The sequence below is a fragment of the Ptychodera flava genome, chromosome 12, assembly GCF_041260155.1.
Source record: "Ptychodera flava strain L36383 chromosome 12, AS_Pfla_20210202, whole genome shotgun sequence".
Taxonomy (NCBI): Eukaryota; Metazoa; Hemichordata; class Enteropneusta; family Ptychoderidae; genus Ptychodera; species Ptychodera flava.
Genome location: NC_091939.1, coordinates 20,929,538 through 20,942,336, shown reverse-complemented (window position 1 = coordinate 20,942,336; position 12,799 = coordinate 20,929,538). Strand labels below are relative to the sequence as shown.

Sequence of the window (12,799 nt, the reverse complement as noted above, 5' to 3'; positions counted from 1 at the left end):
AATTTTGAGCGAGCTAAATGACCTAGAGGTCTGATTTTTGGTATATATGGATAACTTAGCAATACAATTTGTTGACAAAGTGTCACGTGACCTTTGACCTCAAATATACATATTTGTCCATAACTCAGTAACCACAAGTGCTACACCCTTCATATTTGGTATGATGGGACACATTATAACGCCACATATTGTTCCTCATTATTTATGTGCATATCTAATTCTGAGTGACCCAATAGAGCCAGAGGTCTGATTTTTGGTATGTAGGGATAACTTAGCAATACAATTTTTTTGACAAAATGTCATGTGACCTCATTGACCTTTGACCTCAAATATACATATTTGTGCATATGTCAGTAACCACAAGTTCTACACTCTTCATATTTGGTATGATGGGATATGACGCCACATATTGTACCTCATTAATTATGCACTTATCTAATTTTGAGCGAGCCAATAGAGCTAGAGGTCTGATTTTTGGTATATAGGGATAACTTAGCAATACAATTTTTTTGACAAAATGTCACGCGACTTTGGTGACCTTTGACCTCAAATACACATATTTGTCCATAACGCAGTAACCACAAGTGCTACACCCTTCATATTTGGTATGATGGGACACCTTATGACGCCACATATTGTACCTCGTTAATTATGTGCATATCTAGTTTTGAGCGAGCCAATAGAGCTAGATGTATGATTTTTGGTATATAGGGATAGCCTATAGGATAGAAATTTTTTGACAAAATGTCGTGTGACCTCGATAACCTTTTACCTAAAATACACGATTAGGTCAATAAATAAGTAACCACAAGTGCTATGTCCTTTATATTTAGTAGGATGGGAGACCTTATGACAATACATGCTTTACCTCATTAATTATGCACATATATAATTGTGGGCAAGCCAATAGAGCTTGAGGTCTGAATTTTTGCATATATGGATTAATTAGCAATACAATTTATTTTCAAAATGTCACGTGACCTTAATGACTTTTGACCTTGATTATGCATATATATGCATAACTCAGTAACCACAAGTTCTTTACGCTTCAATTTTGATACGATAATAGACCTTAAGATGTCACATCTTGTACCTCATTTATTATGCGCATATGTATTTCTTGGCTGGCCAATACAGCTAGAAGTCTGATCTTTTTTCCCGATTTAGAACCATAACTTAGACATGCCTCATGTTTCAAATTGGGAACAATGACATAGACCTATGTGTCCATAGATCTGAACATATACACTCCAGTGATACTTCTTAATGACCACATTTCCCTGCCCCATCAAGACTAATACTCCTATTTCAAGTGGGGACTATGTCATTGTCAATGACTTGTTCTTGAAGTTTTTTTTACATTAAACCTGCCATATTCCTTCAAATTACAACAAGATTTTTTTCGATCACACAGCCATGTATTTCGATATGTCACTCGCAAAAGTACGCTGAACACAGACAGGCTATAGAGAAATACTGACATTACGTCACTTGTACGGTGAAATTGCGGCACATTACGTCACTCGTAATTTGCTCGTACGAGCTCGTACGTCTGCTCGTAGTTCGTCCGTTTTGAGACGATTAGATAAATGGAGAGCAGGTGACAATTTGCCCGACACCAAGAGGGCAAATTATCTCCTGCTGCGAGGGCACATAAACCCATGTATTCAGGCAATAATATTTTTATTACATACCTCTTCACAGTTAATGCTATATGACATTTAGTTACATGCAGGGCCTTTCAAACAATTTTACCATTATCGACCAGCATCAAACAGATTTTACCAAAAGTCAAAATAGCAGCGCGCATGGATATTTTACATCTAGTGTTAAGCGTCTACTTTGACGTTGAAAATGTCGAAGGGCTTCACTGGACCGGGTAACCATGGAAACCGGTCAGTACATAGTTGACCGGCCCGCTAACATCCCAGATGTTCCATTTCAAATCAATGCACTGATTTGCACTCACATTGAGGCATGTAGTAATGACAAACTTTGTCCATATTTCAAGCTGCAGTATCCAATGTCGACGCACGCGTGTAGCTATATTGAGTAACTAATCTGTAACTTCAAACAGCACTATCTGAAAACTGCATTTTCACCTGACAAACAATTCACCAGTTTTTCATGAGCATATTACAAAACTAAAGAAAAGATTTACTGAATTAATTAAGTCCTCTTCTGGAACAATTTAAATAACATATTAGTCAGTATCCTAGAATACATGATTTTGTTTTTATCTGTCATTTGAGAGTTTACCTGTTCGTGTTTGTATTTACTGACAGCCATGACACCACTTCTCCTCAGCAACGATGGACTTGCAGTGTTGTTCATGTAGGAGATGAAGAACTCATAGGATCTATCAAAACCAGCATTGCCCAATGCATGGATTAGATTAGCTTTGTAGTGTAGATGATTGTCATAATCCGCTTCAGATAACACTGATCTTGTGTGCCTGTGACGCATGGGATCTGAGATACAAAAGAAAATTAAAGATAAAACGTTTGTTTCCTGGCAGACATGTCAGAAAATAATTAGCATGAGATATGAGTCAGAATAAGGAATTGTTTTTCATTCCATGTTAATTTCGTTTCATTCCATATTTATTTTTCCCTATTTTTACCATTTCATTTGTTTGTTTGTATGTTGGTTGGTTGGTTTTCATTTAGAGTAATAGATTATGAACATGTTATACCAACAGGTTTTCCTTACCCAAATCTTGCCACAACATGAATACAATTTTTTTTTTACCTTGGAAATATACAAATTGAAACCTCAAAAACTAATGATTTATGCACGGAATATATAACTGTCATCATTCCAAAGAAGTGAATCCATGGGAAAATGCACACTTTTCTATAAGTAAGTTTGTATTTTCTTTGCAAAAAGAAAATGTTATACATATTTCACTTGCCATGGACACCGAGATACTCTTCTAGCTTGCCAACAATTCTGTGCGCATTCTCTGGGTCTGTCTTGTCGAGAACTTTAGCAACAGAGCCTAACGCCAGCAGAGCCCTGTGTTGGATATTGGTTGTGTTCTTGGCATCTGAAGATGAAATGAAATTAATTTAATATTAGTGACAAGTTGATGTTAAAGGTATACAGTCACCTGTAATCTAAATATGCCCATATATGGTCAAAGGGGCATTCCTTGGTATTCAAAATGCCCATGTGAGGGCGCTGTTTTTAAAAAGAATTCACCCGCTTAAAATCTGTGATTGGTTAGATTTTCTCTTTCCATGGTAACTGTGGCAAAATTGGAACAGGTGACGGTATACCTTTAATGCCAGCAATAATGACATCCATTTACATTATGTTGCACATTAAATGATTTTTAAATGATTTTGATATACCTGGAAATGTGAATTTCTGATTGAAACCAATCTCTTCCAAGACATTCAGGAACTTCTTTGGCGGTGGTTTCCTCAAACGGAAAAAATGCACCATTGCTCTGTAAATAGTCTCTGCATTGGGATTCTCTGACAAGAAAACCATCTCTGTCAGCAGTAACTGAGTGGTTTCTGTGGCAACAGCTCCAAGCACATCAATCATGATGTTTCTTTCTTCAATTTCTGTGTCAGTGTTGGCACTGTCTTTGATATACCTCTCTGCTACAATGGTGGTGTTGACAGCTGATAGATGGGATACCATATCAACCAGATTGTTGAAGCAAGAGGTCCTCTCTTGAGATTCTAAAAATAAATTACAAAGTTTTCACAAATCATTATAAAATTCTTGTTGTAAATGTAAACACTTTCGAACGACAAAACTACAGGAGGCATTTCGACAGCTGCATAAAAAAGTCGTATTTTGCCAGTGAGGGCGCCCTTTAATTTGTGGCTGATAAGTTTGTAATCCCATGTGCTAATGCAACTGCAGTGCCATTTTTCTTCATGAACAAATACTTTGTACTTTATTGACAAGATGACAAAAAAGTAGATGATTTTGAGGCAAAATGTTCAAGTCAGGTGAGACTTGAAAGAAGTGATGCCCCCTTAACTCATTATTGTAATAAAATTACAAAATCTAGATTTTTTCCTGCTTACATACTGTCTGCTTTTGCGGACTATTCCTTTTGAACATTTTTTATTTGCTTCATTAATTTACAGTTATGTAGAAATAAAGTGCCAATCATTTTGAAGATGGACATATCTACTATCGAAGTCTCATTAGTAAATAACTTTAACCAAAACAAAAACTTTTACTGAATTTTTCCAAAGTTATTGTACAAAATTAATAGGACACAAAATTTGATGATGAAGTAATCAATCAAGGATATGGATGCTTAGCAAAAACTAACCTTGCCATTATGTATAAATGTGAGATTATATTGTTAGGTATCAAAAACCAAATATTACACTATAATGTTGCAATAAGCTCTTATCTGCATAACTGAATTACCACTTTTACTAACCTATAATCTTGTTCTTTCTGACACAGGTCATGTTGGCTCTTATCAGGGAGTCTAATTCTTCCAGTGGTTGAGGTGGTTTAGGATACTAGGAAGGAGACAGAATTCAGAAAAATACATTCAGACTTACAATTGTACAGGGTTCCACATTCATTCCTGGAATATTTCCAGTAAGAAAAATTTATGAACTTTCACATTTATTTAAAGTTACAAAGCATGGATGACAGTGAAAAAATGAGTTTTTTTGTTGTATCAGTTGTGGATGTAGAATTTTCATACATTGTTTCTTTCTCTTTGAGGTTCATTCATCATGAAATTTGTTACATGACATCGGAAACTTGATGAATTTTACCAACTTAACCTGGCAGTGTAATCCCTTACAAAATGAGGTCCTTGCAGGAGAGCGGCAGGAAAGCTGCAGGAGAGCGACAGGACTGTTCTGGGACTAAAGCTGCAGAGTTCCAGGGCAGATTTCTGGCCGCAGAATCTGCCCCGCTAGCTGGGCAGATCACTTTGTTACAAATCTGTCCGGCAGAGCGGCAGCAAATTACTTGAATGGTGCAGCATCTCTGCAGGAACATTAGTGGCCTAATAATTGTGGCTGATCAGATATATCTAACAACAAATCTGTCCCGTAGAGCGACAGAAAATGATAGGAGTGGAGCAGCATCTCTGCACTTAATGTATTTTGACTATCAGACCATGGAGGTAGCAGAGGACAGATCGACGTACATGTGTCCATAGTTGCACAGAGGCGATCAGTATTAAAGCTTAATATTTGCTGCGGTATTGTCTATCACAAATATAAAAAAATAAAATAAAAATAAATGAAGTTTGCAGATGGTAGACATAAGCCCAAGCGATGTATGAACGTGAGCGTGGGTTTGCAGTGCTAATAGTTCATTCACAGTGTGATAATTAATAGACAGTAAAAGCTGCTATGATGTGATTGAGGAGATCGAGCTACAAACTGCGTATTCTGATGATTAACAATGCTGTTTCATGAGTACACTATAGGCAGCCACAAAAGATTCCTATGAAAATGTTTTCTTTGCCCATCAGGTTACTTTTTGAGCCAATGATAAATTCATGGCAGCAACGAAAATCTCTAGAAAATCGGCCGTAGTCCACGAAGGAAATAATAATTGATAACAATAACATTTCATTGCTTGCTTTTATTATAGGATTTACATCACGTCTGTGACAATATTTGACCTTACAAATTATCTCATCGACAATTATTTCCAAAAACATCATTTTTACTTTGATCAGTGCAGTTACTAAATCACCGACTTTTGAAGTTTTTAAGACAAGGGAATAAATCTTGTAAATCCATTTTCATTATTGTTATTGTGTTCTCAACCCATGGATGCATGTCCGTGCACGTAATACGTGTAACCTCAACTCTCCAGAGAAACACACGCGAACACAAGTTTACACAGTTGAACTGATGCGTTGGTTTTCGTATCTCACTCTGTCGCAAAGAATACAATTTTCATTGAAACTTGGGTCCCGTAAAACCGAAAAGGCACACTATAGATTTACGGTAGTAGTACCTTTGTACGATACACAGTTGTAACTTGTAGCACGGCGGCATATGGGAATGCTATACGTAGGGTTTCGCCACTATATTCCTGCTATGTTCTGACATCGTGTCTGGACTTAGTCACGGCCACAGGAGCTCTCAATGTACTGTTGCTTGGATAGTCGATCGAACGCTCTAGGTTTTTTCAATGAACTTTCCGTCAGTGTACTTTTTAAACGCTTTTGAAGTCCGCTGTACTTCATGCTAGTTACACTGCAGCGATCGCGAGACTTTGTACCGGAAGTAATAGTATCACGCATGATGACATCATAGATCATGTGAAGACTTCGTTATGATTGGTCAGATTGGTAAAACAATCAAAGGTCAAATCTCAGCGGCAGTTTTTGGACAGTTACGACCTTTGAATTACTGAGTAAATTGTCGCTGATTTTTCCCTATAAGTTTGACAAAATTTCGCGTAAATTTGCTGTTTGACATCGTCGTGACGACTTCATACACGCTAACTATGTATGTAAAACCTATAGGCAATGTTTACGACGCATAAAAAAGTCATCGTCGTCATGATCAGCTTGTGGAGATCGATCGGCTCGTCGATTTGAACAATGATCACCATAACATCCCCGTGGATCTAGGCGATCGTTTAAACTTCGGTAAGTAAATTTTCGATTTGCCTTCTCTGCGACGTGAAGACGTAGTTTTTTACTGTTTTTGTTCAGCGCAATTCTCGAGTAATACTGTTCAATTGTATGAATTCTAATAAATTGGTATAACTCGTGAGGTTGAACGTAGAGTGTACAACGATAGAGAGACCGTGGTACAGTGTACACAAAAAATGGAGTACATGCCGATACTATTATCTACAATAATATACTTCTCTCTTGCATTGGCAAAGGTAAAACTTTTGCTCATGTATACAAATTTCCCTCAATGTACGATATAAAAGGACAGATATAAAACAAAGAAAGAACAATACATGTAGGAATTGTTGGATACGAATTTAGTTCTCAAACTCTTGACCGAGTCTGGTACCTGCTACATGTATTCCAAAACGTACTTCTCTATGACAACAATATACATCTGTCTGCTTATAAGATCATTCTGAACGTGTGTCATTAAAATTGAAGTTTATTTTAAAATTTTTATTAACATATTTTGACATTTGTTTATATGTAACCTGTAGATATTTTGCTGGCATATTGTAAGGGGAATCAGTAATTAATTTACAATATTTCATAACAATATTTCATTGAAGTTCTACATGAACTCTTACATCACAAAATATGCATACAATATTCTATTGCATTTAATGCTGCAACCTTTTGATAAGCAACTTAGATATAAGCTCAGTACAAAGACCTACCTTTTTTCTAACTATGTTTCAATTTGGCTTTAGAAAGTTCATGTAGGTATGCAATGAAGCGTACTCAAACCAAGCGAGTTTTGCATGGTGAAGTCTACAATTTGAACGGAATTACTGCAGGGGATAAATCATCTGCAAATTAAATTTTGTTTTATGCCAATGATTCTACTACTTTCCTAGTTTGAAGCAAATTGCAAGTTGAACAGATTGATACTAGACTACTGCTATAAATCACATTTTGTCATTCACAAGTTGAGGGAACATTTTCTTTATTTTATGAATACATGCAAATTTCACAGTCTTCAATGTTGATGGCTGTTGAACGAGTCAAAATTTTCAACTCCAACGAGGATTCTAACTTGCATACATAATTTTGTCATAAGTTTGATAAACTTTATATCTGACTTGAACTTTTTTATATTTTTTTCCAGCTTACACATAGGACAACTTCAAGATGACAAGTCAAGCAATAACCAAAGCTGTAACAGACAAGTACAAGTCTTTCAGAATAATCCGTCGTTGTGACAATATGAAGTTAAGGACTTTACGGACACTTGAACATTTTTTATATCGGTCATGTTGATTGGCTTTAAAAATATGGTGGATTAAATTTTATTCCTACCAAATGTTTAGCCTTTGCATTCTTTTTTTGGGGGGGCAGCAGAGTGGTGTAGGTTGTGAGATGATGGCTTGGTAATGGCTGATTTTCAGCAGCAGTGATAAGTTTCAGGTTGTTGGAGTAAATGTTAGTCAGATTGCAGAAGGTAGGTTGATTTTTGTATGGCAGAGCAGCAGCTAGCCTGTCTGGCAGAGCAGTAGCTAGCCTGCCTGGCAGAGCAGCAGCTAATCTGCCCAGCAGAGCGGCAGCTAACCTGCCCGGCAGAGCGACAGCTAACCCGCCCGGCAGAGCGACACCTAACCAGCCCGGCAGAGCGGCAGCTATAACCGTCCAGCAGAGCGACAGCTAACCTGTCCTGCAGAGAGACATTAATCTTTCCGGGAGGGATCCAGCAAACCTAATTTGAATAGCAATGCCACGCTCTCCTAGAAAGATGGTCCTGGAGAGCTCCTGGACCACTGCGGGACCTTTTCTGGAGAGCTCCCGAAAATCTTGTCGGGAAGGCTAAAATTTTCATAAGGGATGTCACAGTAATGTCTGTCACAGTGATCTTCTAGGTACCTTGATTTTTACAAGGATTACAAAAAGCTTTACTAAGTCTACAACTGTGGTCAGCTTCACAAAACAGTCACTTTCAAAACATGAATATGGCTTCTGACCTATTATGAATATGACCTCTGATCTACTATGGATATGACCTCTGACCTACTATATGACCTCTGACCTATTATGAATGTGACCTTTGACCTACCATGGATATTTGTATGGAATCATTAATCAGGTTACTCGGTGCTACAATTGTAATGTTGCTGGGTAAGATTCTGGTGTGTTCAAACTTAAGGGTTCCGGTGGAGGTACCTCTCATCTCAGGCAATCCTGTAAGAGGAATACAATGATGTATGAATTAGCAACATTCTGTATCGAGAAAGTCATGATCAATATCTAGAGGAGTTTAAAAACTGGAACAGACTCAAAAATTTACAGGGTTAGAAAAATAATGCGATTGGGAATTTCTTACATGCCAGTAACAATGCCGAATGGAACATGAAGAATGCAGACGTGACTGTTCCTAACAAATATTGATTCCTTACTAAACAATCCATAATTTAAAAGTAGAATATTGTCCCTTGGGACAGATATTCAGACTCTCAGACTCTTCCAATTCTTTTTCAGCCATCACTTATGGGGGCTTGTTTCAAAACTTGTGAAGTAATTGAAATTTACGTTTATGAAAGTTGCAAATTTTATTTTCCCCATACAGTTCACACAGGGACAGTAGCCACTTTGAATTCAAAGTGTCAGTAAATATTGGGTAATTTGTTTCTCTGCTGCCAAATTTTGCACAGTGACCCCTGATTTTTATTCTTCCTTATGAAAAGTTTGAGCAAACATTACATCTTTCAATTTCAAGGTGCCTACTACCGGGGTAAATGTATCTTAAAAACTACAGCAATGTTTCATTGAATAGTTTGTTCCAACATCAACATTTTTTTGTTTTTCAGAATGAGAACAAATGGCTGCATTGCAATTAAAACTTTATTGGAAATTTTGATGCGAGGGAAAAATCACTATCGATCAAATTTCTAAACGTGAATGGCTTTCTCTTCCCCTTAATTCTTTGCACGTCATAAAAACTATAAAATTCAAAGTGGTGGACATGAAAAGGGAAAATCCCCTGTAAACCACACCAAACCTATCCTGTTGCAAGTTCAGAAGTGAGAACATTAAGCAATATTTCCTGGTATTTCACGTAATCGAGTGACTAATCAGAAAAATCAATAAGACTCTCACTGTAATCATGGACATCCTGTTCCTGCTTCTTCCTCTTATCACCGGGAACACCAGCATACATGTCAAAGCTGCAGGAAATAATAGTGAACAGCGCCCTCAACGTAGGCAAACTCAACACTTTTGGTTTACAATCATCTCTGACCACCTCGCTTGCAAACACTGCAAACCTGTCCGCCAAATTTATGCAATAGGCATTCATGCACCAGGCATTCATGTTGGAATGTGTTATCATATTATTGTAAAACATAAGCAATATACTCAGTCTATGTCATCTACCAGGGTTTTTATGATAAAACTGTTCAACCCGATTTCACATGAAACTTTTATTTACATCCGTCGATTGTTTCTTGTGTTGCAGACAACATTGAATCTTGTCGTCATTAATGATTCATGTACTTCAAATGGAGACAATATTGTCATTGTAAACTGTCAACTTTGCAAAGCAAAGAATAGAATAGAATAGAATAGAATAAAATAGAATAAAATAGAATAGAACAGTATATGCTATGAAGTATATACACTTCAAGGGGCTGACTGTTTATCAGCATTACGTCCCAAGCAAAGTGATTAGTGGACATAAATTTCAAATGAGAACAAAGGACTGCAGAGAAAAAATTGTGTCAATCAAATTTCTATACATGAATTATAAGCTAGCACTAACGTGAGAACCACAAACTGCCACTTTAAAATTGATCACTCACTCAACCTTCTAACATGCGATGGATTGCAAATAACACATTGAGGCAGTTTTCAACTTGAATTTAAACAGTAATTTTGCCAGTTCTGAGATTTACATCAAACAATCACATTTAAACACACAGACACAAACACAGACACAGAGACACACACATATATCAAGTGAGTATGTGGACTTCATAATTTGATATGGGGATCATTGTCAAGTTGTTTCATTTAGACTTACTCAGGAGGAGATGACCTTGGTGAACTGAAGGTTTCTTCAATGTGAATGGTATGGGGCACTTGCAGACTAGAGTGGTATAGGATTTCCTACAAAAATATGAAAGAAAGTGTGAGATGTAATGAAACACTGTAACTTTACACCCCTTCGAAAATCATACTTTCGTTTGGGCGTACATACAGCAAATCACAGTTTTCAAACATAAGGCAAAAAGTCTAATTGACGGAAGTTACATTTTAAGGGAAGATAATTACATAGTATTCGATGCCATGTTTCAACTCCAATGTCAATTGGAACTGCAGGGCTTATAGGTATCTTGGGTATAGCTTTATTTTAATTTTCAAAATCTTAATGTTATTTGCTTCAAAACAGTTTGTAAAGAGTCATTCTGAAAACCAAAATGACAACGTGTTTGCACTTACCACAGTATTCTTTTAAAATTTATTTTTTTAATCTGTCTTTTAATTCAATAATTTTAACCCCTAGTCAACCTTACTGCTTGAAATTTCTATTGCAATATTGAATTACTCATCTCGATTGCTAGAAAATTTCAGCCAGATCATACATGTGTTCACTTTGTTGTCACTATATATGGCAGTAACACAAGCAATGGTTGTCAAGGGTTATAAAGGTCAAGCTTGTAACATGTCAGTCATTTTCAATATTAAATAATGTGTTAAGTCAAGACAAACAGTGCTTGTAGTGAAAAATTTTCTGGACAGAAGGAGAATAATTTGAATTTTCAAAATAAGAACCAATGAGGTTTTTGATTATCATTATTACACACATACATATGTTGTGTCATGGCAACCAAAAACTGTCTACAGATTCTGTGTGTCTTTCTCTTTCCTTAACATGATATGCTAGTAAATTATGGTCTAACATTCTTTGTTTCACATTTTAACAATGATAATCGTATGTTTACCTTTTGGTTATCAGCTTTTGCATTTGGTACAATATGTCCATGTTTCTGTCTGCGGAACACCAACCCATCTGCAGTGGGTGTGCCTGTGTATGTAGATTCATGATTTCCTACAATACAAACAAATGCAAAGCAGTTTATTTCACAAGTGATTCAAACCAATAAACAATCTCAGTGTTAAGGTAGAACATTAATGTGCCTTGGGGACAGATATTTGGACTGAGCCTGAAACTTTTACAATTCTTTTCTTGGTCTACCAAGTTCCAGAGGCAAATATTGAAGCTCATGGAGTGAATAAAGTTGTCATCAGATTATTTTTGTGAAAATTGAAAATGTTATTTTTCTCCATGGTGTTAACACAGGGATGCGGCGATTTTGAATTTCAAGTGTTGGTAAACATAGGTACTTTGTTTCTCTGGTACCAAACTTTGCACTGTGCCCCCTGATTTTTATCCTTAATTTGGTAAAAGAATGGTTGAAAGTTTCATTGCGGAAAGTTTGAGAAAATGTTTTGTCTTTCAGTTTCGAGTTGTATAACTACGTTAAAAGAATGCCACATTATTTACAAGTTATTTAATTACAAAATACATGTATCTTTAATATTATTATTATTTTATGTATACCTACAAATGTGAAATGACAAGCCTTTGATATGAAAAATAACCAAAATAATTCAAACATAACCAGAAACAGTCAACTAACATGCCTTAAGAACTTGTTATCACATAGCACCAGTACACTCTGTTTGAAATTCATCGGAAAACCATGGCAACGAGACTAACCTTCATGTCCTGTTTCAGTGACTTTGTAAGTCCATTCCTTGCCAGACTCCATCACTCCATCTGTTACATGCATTTTAGATGTAAACAATCCTACCAGCATCTTTTTCATCGTCAACACTTCCATGTTCTCATTGTCTGGGTAGTACACTGAACCAATCTCACCATGGGGGCTTATCACAAATGAAAACCTGAAACATAGGAAACAAGGAAATGTGAAAGATTAAAACAGTGTTAGAACATTACAAGTTAATTTCCAAAGGCTTGTCCTCAAAATTTTCCTTTGACTTCAACTGAAAGTCTATTTTACATACATGTATCTGATCACACCAGAGTTTGACAGAACAACAGCCATAACTTTTGAAAAGAATTTATTTTTTTTTTGCAGAAAACAGGATTTTTTTTCCCCTGTATTTCCCTTAATAATGTTGAAATACAATGTTCCATTT

General features: G+C 36.3%; 1 protein-coding gene and 1 long non-coding RNA gene across 3 annotated transcripts in view; one reads left to right on the top strand and one right to left on the bottom strand.

Annotated features, from left to right (window-relative positions):
• LOC139145370 (uncharacterized) overlaps positions 1-12,799 on the bottom strand; it is an 89,145-nt gene that overhangs the window by 69,117 nt on the left and 7,229 nt on the right. For both annotated transcript variants that reach the window (XM_070716492.1, XM_070716493.1), the window contains exons 4-12: positions 12,354-12,541; positions 11,575-11,681; positions 10,653-10,738; positions 9,731-9,798; positions 8,691-8,815; positions 4,418-4,502; positions 3,357-3,695; positions 2,915-3,049; positions 2,260-2,471 (exon numbers count right to left, since the gene is read on the bottom strand). In XM_070716492.1, coding sequence (XP_070572593.1) covers positions 2,260-2,471; positions 2,915-3,049; positions 3,357-3,695; positions 4,418-4,502; positions 8,691-8,815; positions 9,731-9,798; positions 10,653-10,738; positions 11,575-11,681; positions 12,354-12,541 — 1,345 coding nt within the window. The remainder of the gene's footprint in view (positions 1-2,259; positions 2,472-2,914; positions 3,050-3,356; positions 3,696-4,417; positions 4,503-8,690; positions 8,816-9,730; positions 9,799-10,652; positions 10,739-11,574; positions 11,682-12,353; positions 12,542-12,799) is intronic.
• LOC139145372 (uncharacterized) lies at positions 6,485-7,946 on the top strand. The gene is made up of 2 exons (XR_011554910.1): positions 6,485-6,610; positions 7,752-7,946. It is a non-coding gene; the product is annotated as an uncharacterized lncRNA (long non-coding RNA).